The 17,706-nt window shown below is 39.8% G+C and overlaps 2 protein-coding genes across 2 annotated transcripts in view; both read left to right on the forward strand.

The window, feature by feature from the left end:
- nlgn1 (neuroligin 1) overlaps positions 1–17,706 on the forward strand; it is a 472,336-nt gene that overhangs the window by 107,332 nt on the left and 347,298 nt on the right. The window lies entirely within an intron of this gene.
- Positions 5,978–6,435, forward strand: LOC306828596 (pyrin-like; the record flags this gene model as incomplete). The annotated part of the gene is made up of 2 exons (XM_079351118.1): positions 5,978–6,222; positions 6,270–6,435. The coding sequence occupies 2 exons, from the start codon at positions 5,978–5,980 to the stop codon at positions 6,433–6,435; spliced, it is 411 nt and encodes a 136-aa protein (XP_079207244.1).

A 17,706-nucleotide genomic window follows, 5' to 3' on the forward strand; every position in this document is an offset into this window, starting at 1 on the left:
AAGAGCCTTACATTTGCCTGGGGTATATCTGGAAAGAAGCCACTTTAAATGACAAGTGCATTTGTATTCAGATGGGCTGTTCCCACAGTAAACCAAAGTCCCCATGTTGAGGTCTGACCTGAAACTCTCGGTCCAATTTGCATCTGCATCAACATACTTGGGAGAGAAGTCTGTTTTATGAATTATCTGGAAGAATACAATTTTGTGATTATGTTTGATTCTATAGCAGTAAGTTTTGGGGAAAAAAAACTTTTCTGGTATATTAGATACAGAATTATTCAATGGAGCAAACTAAAATACACATGCCATATATGTGTGTGTGTGTATATATATATATATAGCTAGTTTACATAGGGTGGTTTAAATAAATACGTCTCAGACTCCTAAGTTTGTAAAAACTTTCAAAGTCAGTTAGCAGGTTACATGGTAAATGGCCTTCAAAAGTCCTTTTCTTGTCTCCTGACTTTTCTAAGAGCTTTTACATCGCAGGTCACACATACACATGCACAAGCTGACTGTAGAGTTAGCTGTGTAAACGGGCCACCAGAAGTTACTGATCCCATCCATACATATAACGTTGGTTTAGTGTTTTGATCAAGACACATCGGACATGTGTCAGGAACTGGGGATTGAATCTTCGATCTTCCAGTTGAAAGGTGACCAACTCTACCAACTGAGCCAAGGACGCCCCAGTAAGTTCATATTCATAGTTCATATTACACCTGAGCCTATCAGGTTTGAAAATAGGTCACCTCTATGAGCTGATTCTTTTATGGGAAGTTTTGGCTGCTCTACCCCTGTTTTGGGGGTTCTTAAGAAACAACAGAATCAACATTCAAAACATGACTAAAAAAGAAATCAAAATGGTACCAAAAGAAGCTCCATTTGGGAATGAAATGAGCCGGCTTTTATTTCTAAACTAATCCAAATGATCTGCAGTGATAAGAATTCCCATCACTCCATTGACCTAGAAGTATTTTTTAAATGCTTTAATTAGCTGTTCAACTGTCTGATTGTTTTAACATCTTCATTTTGAATGGTGGTACCTCCAAGGCTCCTTAAGAAATCTTTATTGAGTGACTCACACTTCTAAAGTCTGTTAATGCATACATGTTCATAATATACCTGAGCTAATAATCTGCATACCTATCAACAAGTGATGTGTCATTCGGAAATCAAGTTTGACAACAGGGGCACTGAAATTGACACAATCTGAACGTTCTGAACTGGTTGAGTAGTTTTTGTCTCCTGACAAAACTATATAAAATGAACCTGTTTACTTCTTAAAATCAAATACTTAGGATAAGAGCAAAAAGGCTGTGTCTTCATGCATTGATTATCTATACCATTGATCCCACTCAAGGTCGCAAGGGGCCTGTGGCCAATCCCAGCTGTCATCCGAACAGAGAAGGTTTACCCACTGAACAGGTCGTCAGTCAATCACAGGGCTGACATATAAAGATAAACAACCAAAATTCACCAGCAGGCAATTTAGAGTGCTTAACAAGCATGTCTTTGGATTGTGGGAGGAAGCTGGGGTACCTGAGGTAAAACAGTCATTGATTGAGAACATGCAAACTGCACTCAAATATCCCCATGTCAGGCTAATGTATGGATACAGTGTCAGACCAGGAGCCCTATTGATTCCTATAAAAGCTTCTCAGTGGCATGAAGGGCAAAAAAAGCCTGATTTAGATTTTCTGAGTTACTGGGCCCATAGAGCATGCAGACTTGGAGTTGCAGTCCCATAGAACTGATCTGTGTTCATTATGTCTACAAAATATCAAAATTTTGCATGTGACAACTTTAAGGACCAAATAATTGTTTAAAGGGTTATTTAAGTGCATGCATTGTTGTGTTTGTATCAGATGTTGATGTACTTAAATTAGGAAGGAGATATCTACAATTCAGCAGATAAATTTTTTAAGCTTATGGGAAAAATAATTTAGGTAACCTTCAATTGTGTTGGACTGGTACGAAATGGAGGTATTATATGTATTTGTGAATAAGGGTAATATGTTATGGACTAACTTGTGTACATCTTCATGTGTTTTACTTATGTGGTATAAATAAAAAGTAAAAAAAAAAAAGAAGACGTTTACACTGCTAACTCCCATGAGCTGCATTAAAGGCTCTCCTTTACTTGCCAACCTATCTGTAGGCTTTAACTGAGGGCACTGTTGACCCAGTCTGGTTAGAATTTTCATGTCCCATTAGCATGGTGACCCAGAACTTCCACCAGATACATGTGCATGCGTGTTGTGTTCCCTTGTCCATCAAGTTTTCAGAGCTCATCACAGAGACGCACAGCTGGAGTCCTAAGATGATGGAGCTCCTGTGGTTAATTACAGGGTGAAATAATACTATTTATGTAATATGAAGCCCTTATTAACAAAACAACAAACACATAAGGTCATTGTTTCCAATCAATCAAAATAAGGTATTTTATTCTGAAAATAAACTGGATATTTCAATGTTGTTTCGGTGTCCGGCTCCCACTTCCTGATGCCCTGTGCTTGGGCGAAAAATAGCAGTCCATCGTATCTGCTGCAGATGGCTCTGGACTGCCTGATCTTGGATGGACATGTTGACAATGGAGTAAAAACCCAAGATGAACCAAACAACCAAGCATCTGGTGGAATTTAGCATTGAGTCGGAAAATGCAATGCTGTGGTGAACAGATGCAGAATGAGGAACATCTGCTATTTATTTAATGTTAGCTAACTTAATAATTACATGATTACTCTTTATTATAATAATGTAAGGCTTTTCTAGATTATATTTTGATGTTCAGTTTGATCCATGAGTGCATGTACTGTATGTTTATAGAAGTTGCACAGGAAAACTCTCTTAAACTAAAAATACCCATCTCTTTCAATGTTTTTAAAGACTGCAAATCCTCTGATTTCTCTTTAGACCTTTCAACATGAGGCCATCAATGAACCCTCACTCTCTCTATCACAACTTCTAACCACTGTCCTCCTTTACGTCATTAGACAGCTGAAACTGCTGACAGGCTGAATGTGTGTGTAGTTTCGAAGACAGACAGCTGCTCTGTGTGTTATTCAGCATGCTAGCTGTCTGGAGGGATGTAGCCCGCTGCCATCGTGCTTCATAAATAGTCGAACACAGTGTCTGCTGTATAGCTTTAGTACTTCCCTTTGAAGTGTGCTTTTTTTCCTCATCATTTTTGCAAACACTAATGTGAAACATTTTACTTTGTAGTTCTAATGGCAGAATGAAGAGTGTCTCCTTGATTAGTAGGCCTATTTCAAATTTGAGAGTATGTGGCAAAAACACGCACAAGCACACACTCCCTCTTATATACTCATTACTGGTTACCTGCATAACTAATTAGTGCTGACAGCTCACTCCCTTTCTCTCTCAAAGAAACACTCACATAATCACACGGTGACATCAATCACAAATGGAAGTGTTTTCATTTCCATTAATATGGTTTTGCAGATTAAAGCTGACCCATTTTTTGCTAATGGAGCCTTCTTTGGACAGGAGAGGAGAGGGGAATGAGGCCACACCAAAGTAATGGTTATTATACACCTCCATAGAAAGACTTGTGTACCTGCAGGGCCTCACAACAGGTTTACTGTTGTTTGTGATTTGTTCACTAACACAAAGTGGCCCAAAGAAATTACCTGTGCAATATAAATGTGTGTCCAGTTTTGTTACTAAATGCCGCCGATAAATATGATGTAATGTGGCCTGCGGCAGTAAATGGGTTTGGTTCATTTTCAAGCCTTTTTTTTTTCTTTTTCTTTTTAAACATTAGTGCATTCAGATTTCTTTTTGTCTGCCCACATTGTGTTTTGTCTCACTTTGGAACAAGAATCAAGAAGTTTTGTGACATTATTGAGTTTTCAAGGATAGCAGTGACTGATGCAAGAGCTGTCATTGACTATCTTCACAATGCACCAACGTAGAGTATAGAATATGTATGTCTGACATATTTTGGAATTGACAATAAAGAACCTTGAACCTAGAGTAGGCTCACAGGAGTTTGTTTTTGTAAGTTAAAGGAGCAATATGTAACTTTCATATGAGCAAAACAACACATATTGTCCAAATAGTACATTTGCCTTAATGAATATGCAAAATGAGGCGTTTCTGCCTCAGCGTGCAAAATACTGGGAGGAGAAAATGCAAAGGAGTTAAGTTAGTACACCAATGTGATTTACCAAGCCAGCCGAAAATTGCGGTGATTGTGACGGTGTCTGAATTTAACCATGAGACACTTTTTCCTTTTGTTATATTCATATTTATCTGCTATTACTTGAAAATACTGGACGTTCATTTGCCTCCAACAAATTTTTCTAATTTTCTAACTAACTAACCTATTTTGCGCTTGCAGTCGTCCAGTTTTCCGTCCAAACTCTCTGTGACGTAAACCAGTAGAACACGCCTGACAAATACTACCGCCTCCACAAGGTTTGCACCTGACGTCATTCACGCAAATGTTCTTAGTAAATCACCCGCAAAACGCCCACGAACCAAATGTGCAAACTTTTGCAATGAACACACAATTTAGTACTCTTTAATTGAGATCTTAATAAATGAGGCCCCTAGTGTTTAAAATGGGCACTGCAGACCACAATGTAGAGAGCTCTTCTCTAGAGTGGATGTTCATGTATGTTGCCATGTTACAGACACTGAACCTTTAGTGTTTAGCCAGCTCTGCATCAGCCTGTAAACCTTTCTGGTTAATATATTTACAAATCTGAGGGATTTGTAAATTTATTCTTAGCATAATTTATGTCACATTTTATTCCAAAAAAACTGGGCAAATGACAGTATATTCAGATCTACAGGAACAGGGCCACTAGATATCCATAAATCCCTCTGTGATTTTCGTTAAATACTTAAACAAAATAAAAAAGGAATTTTAAACCCGACTTTATCACATGATTTATCACAATTTTTTAAAATATATGCAAATGTGCACATATTTACCTCACAGACCTGCTTCATCACCACACCCTCTCTCGTGACCTCCGCTAATCTGAAGGAAGCATCCTCTCCCCACCTACATGTAATACATTTTTTCTCATCTTAACTTCAGAACTGAAAAAGTTTCATGGAAATATAGATCATTTAAAAAAATAATCCCTATTCACCTCTTGCATTAATTTATCTAACAAATGTAAATCGAAAATATTAACCATATTTTATAGCTTATATTGCTTGTAATTGGGATGAAGTAAACATCTGCTGAGTATTTTAACCCAAAGTTGTTTGATTGTGTTGAATAAACATGTACAAATGCAGTGGGTTCCCCAGTTACTCAGTCATGAACATTGGCAAAAACAGCCACTAAAGGGTTAATACCAGAAACAGACCAACAAAGATATCTGACTCAACACAGACCAACCAGGAAACAGACACTTTTTCTCTCAGGGAACACACACACACACACACACACACACACACACACACACACACACACACACACACACACACACACACACACACACACACACACACACACACACACACACACTCACTCACTCACTCACACACACACTGAAAAAAAGACAGAACATAACTTTCACTGTGAGAAATAAAAGACGACTTCCACAGAGAGACGACAGCTTCAGGAGAGAATTGTGGGAATACTGGAATACTGCCACTTCAACCAGTTACTGACTGAACGCTGTACAAAGCTTTAACAAAGTTAGAATAAAATCTGTGGAGGAGGGAGAGGAACCTCAGCAGTCCAGCCTGTTTGAGCTGTCTGCATGTTGTGACTTTTGCTTCACACAGAGGAAAATGGCTTCTTGTTCAGAGGACGGTCTATGCTGTTCTGTCTGCTGTGACATCTTCAAACATCCTATGATTCTGTCATGTAGCCACAGCTTCTGTAAAGCCTGTCTGCAAAGCTGGTAGAGATGGAAACAATGTCCAGTCTGTAAAAAAAGATCTTCAAGGTCAGAACCTTTGTGTAACTTGGTGTTAAGGAACTTGTATGACGCCTTTTTTCCTGCAGAGGGATCAGAGAACTTCATCAGACTCTGGGCATCTCTGCAGTCTGCACTCTGAGAAACTCAGACTGTTCTGTCTGGATCATCAGCAGCCAGCGTGTCTCGTCTGCAGAGACTCTAAACAACACAGCAACCACACATTCAGACCCATTGATGAAGCTGCACAAGATCTCAGGGAAGTGCTCCAGGAATCACTGAAGCCCCTGAAGGACAAACTGGAGGGTCTTCAGTAAGTCAAACAAAACTGGCATGAAACAGGAGAACATATCATCACAGAGTGCAGTTTAAGAAGATTCACCAGTTTCTAAAGAAGGAAGAAAAGGCCAACATGTCTGCTCTAAGGGAGGAAGAGAAGTGGAAGAGTCAGAGCATGAAGGAGGAGATGGAGGCTCTGAGTAGAGAGATAACAGCTCTTTCACAGAGTCAAAGCTACAGAGGATGAGCTGAGAGATGCAGACCTAGGCTGCAGTGGAAAGAGCCCAGCAGCGCCCCCTCCTGAAGGATCCGCAGCTTCCCTCATGAACTCTGATCGATGTGGCCAAACACCTGGGCAACCTGAGCTTCAACATCTGGTTCAAGATGAAAAACAGTCCTGTGATTCTGGACCCAAAACACTGCTAGTTCAGACCTCATCCTGACTGAAGGTCTGATCATGTATGAGAGGAGGAAAAGAGCAGCAGCTTCCTGATAATCCAGAGAGGATTGAAGACAGCCTTTCTGTCCTGAGCTCTGAGAGCTTCAACTCAGGGATTCACAGCTGGGATGTGAAGGTTGGACAAAACACAAACTGGGAAGTTGCTGTGTGTGAGGACTTAACAAACAGTAAGGGAGACACACACACTGGATGATGGAGAATACAGTTTTATGATAATAAATACATAGCATGGACTCCGTGAGATAAATACACTGATCTATCAGTGATAGGACGACCTTAGAGGATCAGAGTGAATCTTGGCTGGGACAGAGGAAAGTTCACTGAAGTTCACTTTTCACTGAAAAGCTGTTTCCCAACATTGATGCTGAAGATTCCCGTCCTCTGAAGACTATATACTACCTAGGGTGTCTGTAACAGTGTAACAGTGGTGATGAAGTTGCTAAATATTTTGTGGTATAGGTTGAAAACTATTTCAGACATCAGCTGTCCTCCTCCAAACACACAGGAGCGGCAGCAGCTCAGTCTGTCAGGACTTGGGTTGGGATTTGGAGGGTCGTCTGTTCAAGTCCTGATGTGTACCAATTCTGGAAATTGGTCTGGTAGCTGAAGAGGTGCCATTTCACTTCCTGAGTACTGGTGAGGTGCCCTTGACTTCTTTGGAGGGCTCACTGTGGGCAGCCCCCTCACTCCAACACTCTGCGTGTTGCACGACTTGACTCTGAAGGAATACATTGATTGCAAAGAACAAAATATGTAGGCTTCTGGGAATGAGCTTTGAAAAACATTTTTAAAAAAGTCTAAATTATAGAAAAAAAGAGGGACTCAGTGTGCTGTTTTCAAGCCATTTATGACAGAAATACAGATACAAGATGGCAAAAATATATTCATCCATAGAGGGGAAATGCTTGATAACACACTAAGGGGTTATCATCCTTTTAATCCTATATATTTTTCATGTGTTTGGTCACAAAGTTAAATTATTAGTCACAATGGTGTGTTGTGTTCAGTTTTGTATTTACGTTGAGGTAAATCATTTCATAATGTAAGTTGACAATTGAAAGTGACGTATGGATCTAGTGGGGTTATAAACCTCATAATTCTTGGTAAGAACAAATCCAAATGGACTCCTTCCAAACCCTGCATTTGTCATTTCATCGCTGAACTCAAACAGATCTGTAGCTCATTGGACTAATGTGACGGGCTACAAAGCTGCAAAGTCTTTATCACATTGGAAAGAAGTTAATTTTGCTTGAGATCTTTAAGAACTCACAAATTATGGACGTCTAACCCTCCATGGTCTGTTCAAAGTTTATACTATATTTTTGTACATTTTTATAGAAATAGTTTGAATAGGTTGTAAACCTCTTGTGGTTAAAAAAACAAACAAACTATAAATTAGTGTTTTTTATTGAACTGTTACATCACTAAGAAGTCAAAGTTACATTTCGTCTTTTGGACAGTCCAGCTTAATATATTTTTAAGGATCAATGAATAATATTTGTTGTGACTGAGACGATAAAGTGACCTTACTGTAAGATCAGACATTAAGGAAACATCATAAAAAAACAGCTAAAAAAAGGAGGAAAGAGGAGTAAAATGACAATCATGAACCTTAACAATGTACTTCATTAAAGGAGTACAATTTGTTCAGATATCTACTGAACAAAATGGTAAAGTGACCTTACTCTCTTACCAGACATTAAGGAAACATGCTGTGTTGAAATGCTGACTTCTCTGACAACATTGCAGCAGCCAGTATGTCCTCCTCCAAACTTTAGATTCTGGTCCTGAATGGTCTGGATTTGTTTGGACCAGAGAAGGTGGGTGGCTTAAAGACACTCCCATACAGCCGTTTTGGACATCCCTAGGTTTGCCAGATATGAAAGCAGTTATCAGGTCAAGCCAACAGGTGCTGCAGCGATTTTATTATGATTTATTTTCCATCGTCTGGTCTTAAGTTTGCAGAATTATTGTCAGCTGACAGGCCTGTCATAGTATTTATTATTAGAGGGGGTAGGGCTTTTGTGTTTTTATTTGGATTTGATAAATCAGTCAGTTCCAAGTCAATTTTTGTATTGTGCCAATTCATAACAAATGTTTCCTCAAGACACTACAAAAGAGCAGACTTTTGAAAGACTTTACACTTTGTTAAGTTATCTACAAAGACCCAACATTCATTCATCACGATTGATTGATTAATTGATTGATTGAAAAGTCTGCCTCAGAAGCCTGGGTGACCTCACTGAGACAACCTCCAAATGTAGTCTATGTTAGTTTGACCTCAAAGGGACATACTGCTACCTTGTCTTAATTCAGCATTTCCTTACATTAATTTAAGTGGAAAAAAGGTTTTTAAGATGCATTTATTACCGTCAGATTTTTAGGATACAGTCTGTGACCATCTTGGCAAGCTACTGAGAACGTGTGCAACGTGTTGGAGATGCCTGGTTTACTATTCAACAAACATAACATAACAGGAACTCATGGTGTGTCTCAACTGGTGTAACGTCAACCTCAATGGGATTGATAAAACTCATTTGAATGCCACAATATTCATAAAGATCCTTTTTGACGGGTTTTAGGAACTTAAAATCTGCTTTTATATGCCTGTAATAGATGGATAGATACAAAGATGCTTTATTTATCCACTGGAGGAAATTCACGAGTATCCCATAGCTCACACATTAAAAACAAGAACAAATAGTAAAAATACGATGTAAATTTAAAACTGCTTAGATATTATACAGATAGATGATTAAAATACTAAACGTCTTTGTAGTCAGAAATACTTTTACGATGGCACAAATCCCCAGGATGTTAGGGAGAGAAACAAGAACGAGGCAGGCGGTGACTCCAGTCATGAGCTGCCACCTATGGTCTGTGTGTTAAAAAGCCTCATGGCTGTGCGGGCAAAGGATCTCCTGAACCTCTCCGTACTGCAGCGCAGTGAAATTAGCCGTCTGCAACTACTTTTCTGGCTGCAGTGGACGGTTAATGTTATTGTGCTGCAGGATGTTCCATTTTCCACAAAGAAAATGTATACAGTGGTAACCATTGAACTTCCAACGTCTTAAGCTTAACAAAGGGGAAAAAGATGTCAGCTACTTTAGGCTTTCGATATTTGCATCCCAATTGTGCTTCCAAACTAGCTATGACATCACAGATCACGCTATTACACAAAGACGTGAATATCAATTATAGAAACTAGAAACTGGAACTGTGATTGTCTGGAACTGTGAGTATGGTACGAATAATCAAAGCATTAGTTCAGAGTAAGAGACTGAGTATCAATAACTTACTTGGATTAAGTAAGTATTAAATAGTAACTGATTTGATAATTAATTTTGTGGGAATTTGTTTTTTTAACGTCACCAACCCTAGAGGCAATGAGCGGTGCCTGGGTTGTCGCTGCCTTCAAGGATGGGAAAGCATTGTACTTAAAGTCAACACACACAGCACAGGGAGATTTCAAGCTCTCTCTCTCAACCTCTTATTTTATAAAGAAGCTTTCTCTCAAAGTGTTTACAGGTTACTGAAATAACAAAGTGTGCTCTTTTGTATTGTTTTCCCTGATGTGTGAGCCTGCCTTCTCCATGAAATAAGCTACTGAATCCCTTTGTAAGCATCAGTCCTTGTCATATGTAAATAAAGTGAAGCACTGTCAGCGAGGGATTTAGAATCTTAAGACAACGGAGGCATAGGAGTACGATTTAGCATTAAAAAGGCGAACCTCAGGTTTTTTTTATTTTAATTTAAAAGTATAATGGTGAAGAATGTATTCAAAATCTATTTCATGTTTATTTGGATACTTTATAAACATGACAGTTTAAGGAGCTTCAGAAGCTAATCTAGTCCATACACCACAACACTCTTTTAGTTTTGAACCAGTCCTTGAGAAGTGTTGACCTCGAATAAAACATCCATGTGCTGGGAGAGCTCAGATAGCAGATGTGGTTCATCTGGATTCAAGTTGTTAAAAGAAAAGATAAGCTGAAAAACAGCCAAACAAGGAGGAGAGAGGAATAAAATGACAATCATGAACCCTAACAATGTACTTAATTAAAGGAGCATATCTGTAAGATATCTACTGAATGAAACGATAAAGTGACCTTACTCTCTCCTCAGACATTAAGGAAACATGCTTTGTTTAAGTGCTGGCTTCTATGACAACAATGCAGCAGCCAGTATGTCCTCCGTCTGGATTCTGGACCAGAGGAGGTAGGAGGTTTAAAGACACTACCACACGGCTGCTTTTATCGCCCCTCAGTTTGTCAGGCAAACAGCAAACCAACTGGCATTGCAGTAATGGAAGTGGGTAAGCAAAATGGTTCAGATAGAAGTGATTGTACCCGACCTAAAAAGCCTCTGCATGTTTGTAATAAGCTCCACGAGCAGAAACGTGCTCAAACTAGGATCAATTTTGGAGATGCTTTTGAGAAGAGGATAGAACGCAGAACTGTCTAAAAACGCTTCGCTTCGAAGCTTCGAAGTCCACCACATGGCAACCTGCATGGTACACACTCACGCAGGTTGCCATGTTCAATGCAAAGCAATGTATTTAATTTAGACTGAAGTACCTATTTTAAACACTAGGTGTCAGAGTTTCATATTGCACCTTTAACAGTCAAAAGAAACACTTAGAACACAACTTTTTTTTTATATCAATGGAATGATTTTTCGCTTCACAGAATGCCACTTTTGATCTTTAGGATTTATATGTTACAGATTTATCAATCCGGCTTCTTTAGTGTTTCTCTGATTGTAATCGATGCACAAACACGATGAAGTGTCCTTGCCTCTTTTTCAACATTTTCTGTCAAAATTTAAAAAGCAACAAAATTTGATCAGCTGTTTTGCTACCAGAAGAATTTATGTACGCAGCCATTTTCCCTGCTCAGAAACACCACTCACGATAATTTGCCACTTCGCAACATCTGATCTTAACCGTCTACATCTGAAATGCCCTGCCACCACATGTGTCCTCGCGCCACACCTTCCGCATTGTATAATTTGAGAGGGTGCTGTGCCCATCCATTACTGTAATTTTCTAAAATGGACAATCACGACTACCACACATGGTGATTGGACACATGTGAAGGTTTTGGAAATGGCAGAGTTCAAACTTCTATCTCAGAGTCTAGGTTTTTTTTTTCTGTTCTTTCAAAAACAACTTTTATAACTTCTGTAAAACTCAATGCCTAACTGGCCTCTATTTAGAGATAAATAAAACCACTTGTGCCCTTATTACAACTGGACTAGTATCCTTGGCTGGCTCCTCTTGATGACAGCAGGATATTCACTCTGCCATCGATTATGGCTGTTCTAAGCATCTGTAAACTGCCTTCAGACGAAGCACTTTTAAATGCTACTTTCAAATTCATGCTCATATTTGAAAATGAGATTTCTTGATATGAAAGGCTCAATTTGAGACTGAGTAGTAGGAAGGATCAACTTGTTTATGCATCGTGTGTGTGTGTGTGTGTGTGTGTGTGTGTGTGTGTGTGTGTGCATGTTTGGCACGGACAACCAGTTCCTGGAGATGCACAAACACACTCACACGAAGCCACATCCACACTTAGACTGACTCACTCTCTCTGTCACACAAATGCCCTCTCGCTTACCCACACACACACACACAGTCATTTATTAAGTGCCACATTTACACATATGCACAGACTGGCATTGTTTCCTGCTCCTGGGTGACTGATCAATCAATTGTTTGGTCCCAGTGGGAGTGACAAAGGCATGCTATTATCACATTGTTTAAATATCGGTTCTGGACCACAGCTGATTTCTGTCAATGCTCATGTATCAATTACACATGTTGCTTCTGCTGTAGGCTGTAAACATCACACACAAAGCTTCCTGTTGAGACTAAGTGGGCTATGAATGTGAATGTTTCCAAATAACGCTGATCATGAACTGGCAGCCCACGGACCCAATGCTTCCCACCTGGCCCCAAAATTGTTCAGTTTACAAACAGGCGGACTAGAGAGAAAGAGAAAGAAAAAAAAAAGTACCATGTCAAGTCCGCGTCTGCACACCGCAGAACAACACAGAGAACATTTACTGGTACTTTACTCTGACTTATTTTGAGTCATGTTAGTCAGACACAGTCAGAACACTCTGGATTTCTCTATGTTAAAGGCTTTCAGCATTGTGTACCCGCGTGCTTGTGCTTGTGCACAGAGTGTACCGTGCCGAAGCACACCTCTTCAAAGTGTGCCAAATCCAAATAGCTATTAAAGTAACTCCAAACAATTGAGTATGATTATACTTTCAGCACATGGCGTAATTGTCGACAGCGCAACCAATGCAACTGCAACGGGGCCCATACACAGTCAGGGGCCCATGAAGGAAGAACAACAAAAGAGCTGTCCAGCAGCTGTATCGTTTTTATGAATGAAATAGCGTGAGTTGGGTCGGTAAGGTAGGCTAACGATAAGTGGCTGGTATGGGAGGAAGAAATGATTTGTCCAACCATCTCGATCATTGCCAGTCAAGATGAGTTGCTATGAGATGACATGAGTGGTTTCTCCTTTCTGCAGTAAAAGAAAAGTGTTTGAAAGTTAACCCTAAAAAAGATATGGAACTTTGGCCTCTGTCTGTGGTGCTGAAAAGGTGTGACATCAGTACTGACCCTGCTTCTCCGCCTACTGACCCCCCCTACCGCTAAAGTGTCTCTTTTTTCACCGGTACATAAAATTGATTTGAAAATGACAGCCCCTATTTTGCCAGAAATCAAACGTCGCTCTTCAGATCAAATAAAACGTTACGAAGCCCAGACCTGTAATTAATCAATATAAACATAAAATCACAAGACATTAGGTAAATTGGATAAAGTACTCTTCCCTTCTGATATCTGTCAGGTTTATTTATGTATAGGCATATTTTTAAGTGCGGCCTCCACAGTGGCCCTTGTACAAATGCAATTGATAACCCTTGACATACAACTGTTAATCCACCCATCTGCACTTCTGCAGTGTATGAGTGCAACGACGGAGAATCTCCACTCACCTGTTTTTGTTTCAGACTTGATGTGGACTTTTAATAAGGTTCAACAAGATAGTTCATACAGCTGAAACTAAATGTCTTTAGGTGTAAGGGAATACCAAATGAAGCCTGAGGTGGAAAAGAAAGGAGTTTGTCAGAAAAGGACTGCACAGCTTTTAAAAAAGCTTAATGTGTGCCAATGCAACAAAAACCACTCTAAATGGATAAAGTGCATCCCTGACCAGAATCACAAGGAAAACGCTTCTCATTGCTCACATGTTCTAACTATGTTTAAATGCACACTTGCAGACTACTTTTTGTGTGCCAAAGTAATTCATAACACTCGAACATTTAACACACAATTGACTTTTTACCATACAAATTGTCCAATTCACGGACCAGACAGCTACGCTGATAGGGAAATGCAACTTGAGTGAAGCTATTGTTGTGTTCAGAGAGTCAATGTTTATTAACGAGCCTTTTAAAGCAGCTTCATGCATAAAAAATCAGGAAATAACTGCAAAATACTCACATCAGCATGACCTTGAAATATACAACTGTCCATTTTTTTTTTGTTTCTTCTTTTTTTGCATATATATATATATATATATATATATATATATATATATATACATATATATCTTCACAGCATGGTTAAATGGTAAATGGACTTGAGCTTGTAAGGGAAAGTGGGAAAGTGCTATGACTAGAAAAAGAGTGGTCTTTTTCTAGTCATAGCACTTTCCCCCTGCAGGTCACACAGGTCTACACATAAACAAACGGTAGAGACTGCTTTGTAGCGTGTCCATCATGCGACGAAGTAGCGTGGGCAACTTGGGGTTAAGTAGCTTGCCCCGGAACATACCAGATATTTTTCTGCAGGAGCTGGGGACCGAATCCCCAACCTTCTGATAGAGAGATAGCAGCCACAGCTGCCCCCATCAGTGTGAACAGTGGTCAAATTGTTCCAGGGCTGTCCCAGGCTTAAGCCCTGACACATACAGACACAGTTTCCAGCAGATGTGTGGAGATGAGCCTGAGGCGGTCAAACATCAGGACAGGGCACAGAGTTGTATTTTATGTGGACAAGCTGCTCTTGCTGGCTGGCTTCAGGGAGAAAGCTGCTTTACAGACAGGAAAAATGGTATCACATCTGTCGAGTCTGGAACTCGGAATGAAATGTCATCTATGTTTCGGAATGAATTGAACTTCCAAAAGAGAAAGGATGTGATGATGACTCTTCTCCTAAATGAAAAGCTTTTGTCTGTTTTCGCCCCTGACCTGCAGTCCCCATCGCATCCATGGGGTCAGAACCACCTTTACTACCAATGAACAGGGTTGGCTTGTTTTTCCTGCTGACTGAATGTAGGTGTAGCTCAGGGGTGGCCAACCCACGGCCTGGCTCTTTGCCCAGTCTTGTGCTGCTCCTCAGTTTTCACATTGAAATGTGTGTGTTTTGTTGTGTTAGTGTATAACACTGCCTGTGTGCATCAGTAATTCACACTGTGCGCGCTACAGTCCGGCAGTGCCCAAACTACGCTGTAGGCTACTTTAAATGGATTGCGCTGCAGGCATGTGTCAAACTGAACAGAATATGATAACCCGGACAGGAAGTCAGACAAAGAAACACACTGAACAGCCGCTCAATTTCAAAATAAAATACAATATACAGAATAGCAAAGATTTTGTTTGTGTGAAACGCAATTATAAATTATGTGTTTGTTTATGGACTTTATCGAACTGAGAGTTTGTGCGTGTTAGTGCACACAATATTCATGGTTAATAATGACTAGCCTATGGTCTTCGCTTTAAATCCATTTTTAGCCAGGATCATGGTGTGTGACATTTACAGTAAATTGTTAATTTTTAGATTTGAAATCTGTGTATGAGTGTGATAGAAATAGGGTATAGTGTATGATGTGGCTCTCAGAGTCACACAGTAAAAAATGTGGCTCTTAGTCTCTGACTGGTTGGGCACTCCTGTTGTGTCTCTCACATGTGCAGTTCAGGCATGAGGGTGGTGTAGATGAGAATAAGACTAGTATTGCATTTTTCATCGTAGCGAAAAAGCTGCAGAGATGCAGCAAATTACTCTGGGTAAGTTTTTGGATACACTCGTTATTTTTCCAGCAGTCTTTTTCATTTTCATGCCAATGGGGGAAGCAGTAATTTGCTTAGTGGCTATCATCTTGAAGAGGCATATGGAGGCAGTGTCGCAGCATGAAGACAAGAGTGTCTGACAGAGATCGGATGAAGCTAAGAGGGAGAGGGAGGGGAAGGAATAACTAAATGAGTGAGGGAGATAAAGTGGCTGATAATGTTGTATCTTGACAAAAGGCTGTAAAAAAATACACTGTTTATAGGTTAGAATTACACAGTCTGGTGTCATAGAAACCTCTTTTTCCCATTGCATGTATTTATAGGGGAGGCTATGATTAGATTGGTGGAGTCATTCGTCTCTCAACATCCTCATGCCTGTCACGTGCCATGTTTCACTGGGCAAGACACTTAAGCCCAGGTTGCTGCCACTACTTCGTTGGCGGCGTATGAATGTGTATGAATGAATGAATCACTTAAAATGGACGCTTTACATAGCAGCCTCTGCCATCAGTGTGTGGATGTGTCGATGTGACATGCGTGTATAAGCCCATTTACCATTATCGGTCAAGTTAAAAAAAGGGGATATCTGCATCTAGCTTCATAATGTACTTTCAGCATTAGCAAGAGTTGTATTTTGGGGGCTTTCAATCTCACACCAAAGTGTTGGAAAGCATTCAAATTTTGACCTTATGATGATTGCAAGAGTGATTAGGCTTTAATCTCTTGGCAGGATGGATTTCTGTAAAGAAGAAGAAATCACAGCAGTTGATCCAAACGTTGTTGATGTGACATTTCACCAAAACCGGCTTAAATGTCAACTTAAAGCTTTTAACAGTTTGGGGATTGTTCACTTCGTTAAAAAATGGATACAATTTCATCATTTTTCTCTGGAAGATCCACTGCTCATATCTCGGCTCAAATCCAATATTCTTTGCACATATTTGTATTTAATATTGCAGAGTGCCCAGAGAAGAAGACAAGACCAAGACATTTAGGGTTCAAGCCCAAGACAAGATCAAGACCGTATATATCACAGAAAAATTATCATCTTTCCGTGGCATGTCACTCACTCAGACCGTAACAACGAGGAAGCTTGCGTCCCTAACTGGAGGATTAAAGATAAATTATGAATAAATTAAAGTTATTTGTTGTTTTAGGAAGGTGAATGTTACTTCTAATCACAGTAAGGATATCTAAAATAGCCTTTCAGTGGTTTGAGAGGTCTGAGACAGAGCCCGAGTAAAACTGTGCTCCAATCCTAGGAGAGCAATATAACACTAGTCAGGTATCCATCCCTGCAAAAAATGAATGTGCCTTAGATGCACTTATAGGAAGGAGAAGGTCACATACTTCCAGTTTTTCAGGCCTCATACTGTACGACATGGATTACACAGAATGTTTTGTATGTGTGTGTGCATGTATTTGCATAGAGAAAATGATTCTGATAAAACTCTGAAATGTATGTTATCTGTTGTATATTTTGTAGCTTGATGATTTATTTAAAGTCTGAATGTTTGTGCAAACCCAGCAGGGTATTTGCAAATAATGACAATCCGCTCGCCCAGTCACTTTAGGCCAAAAGATGAGGGGCTTACAAAAAGTTTCCACTGTGAACACAACGGGACAATCTGTGTCCGTATGATGAAATATCAACAAGGCCACCCTCAGTCGTCACTGCTGGAAAAACAATCGCAGCAACAGAAAATGGTACGCGAGAGAGAGAGAGAAAAAAAAGATGCAAAGAGATGATGAAAGAGGCAGTGAGAATGAGAAGACGTGCCATTAACGCCGGAAGACATGTCATTTCTCTGTGGGGAAGGTCACAGCAGGATTTTTAGACACTGAAAAATAAAAGTGGATAAAAGCATGATGACTAACGCCCTCCCTGAGGTGTGCAACACTTAATTAAATTACAATGTTAAAGGTGCAATGTAACACCGAGACACTACATGCACTGTGAATCAC

The sequence above is a fragment of the Symphodus melops genome, assembly GCF_947650265.1.
Source record: "Symphodus melops genome assembly, chromosome: 8".
NCBI lineage: Eukaryota > Metazoa > Chordata > Actinopteri > Labriformes > Labridae > Symphodus > Symphodus melops.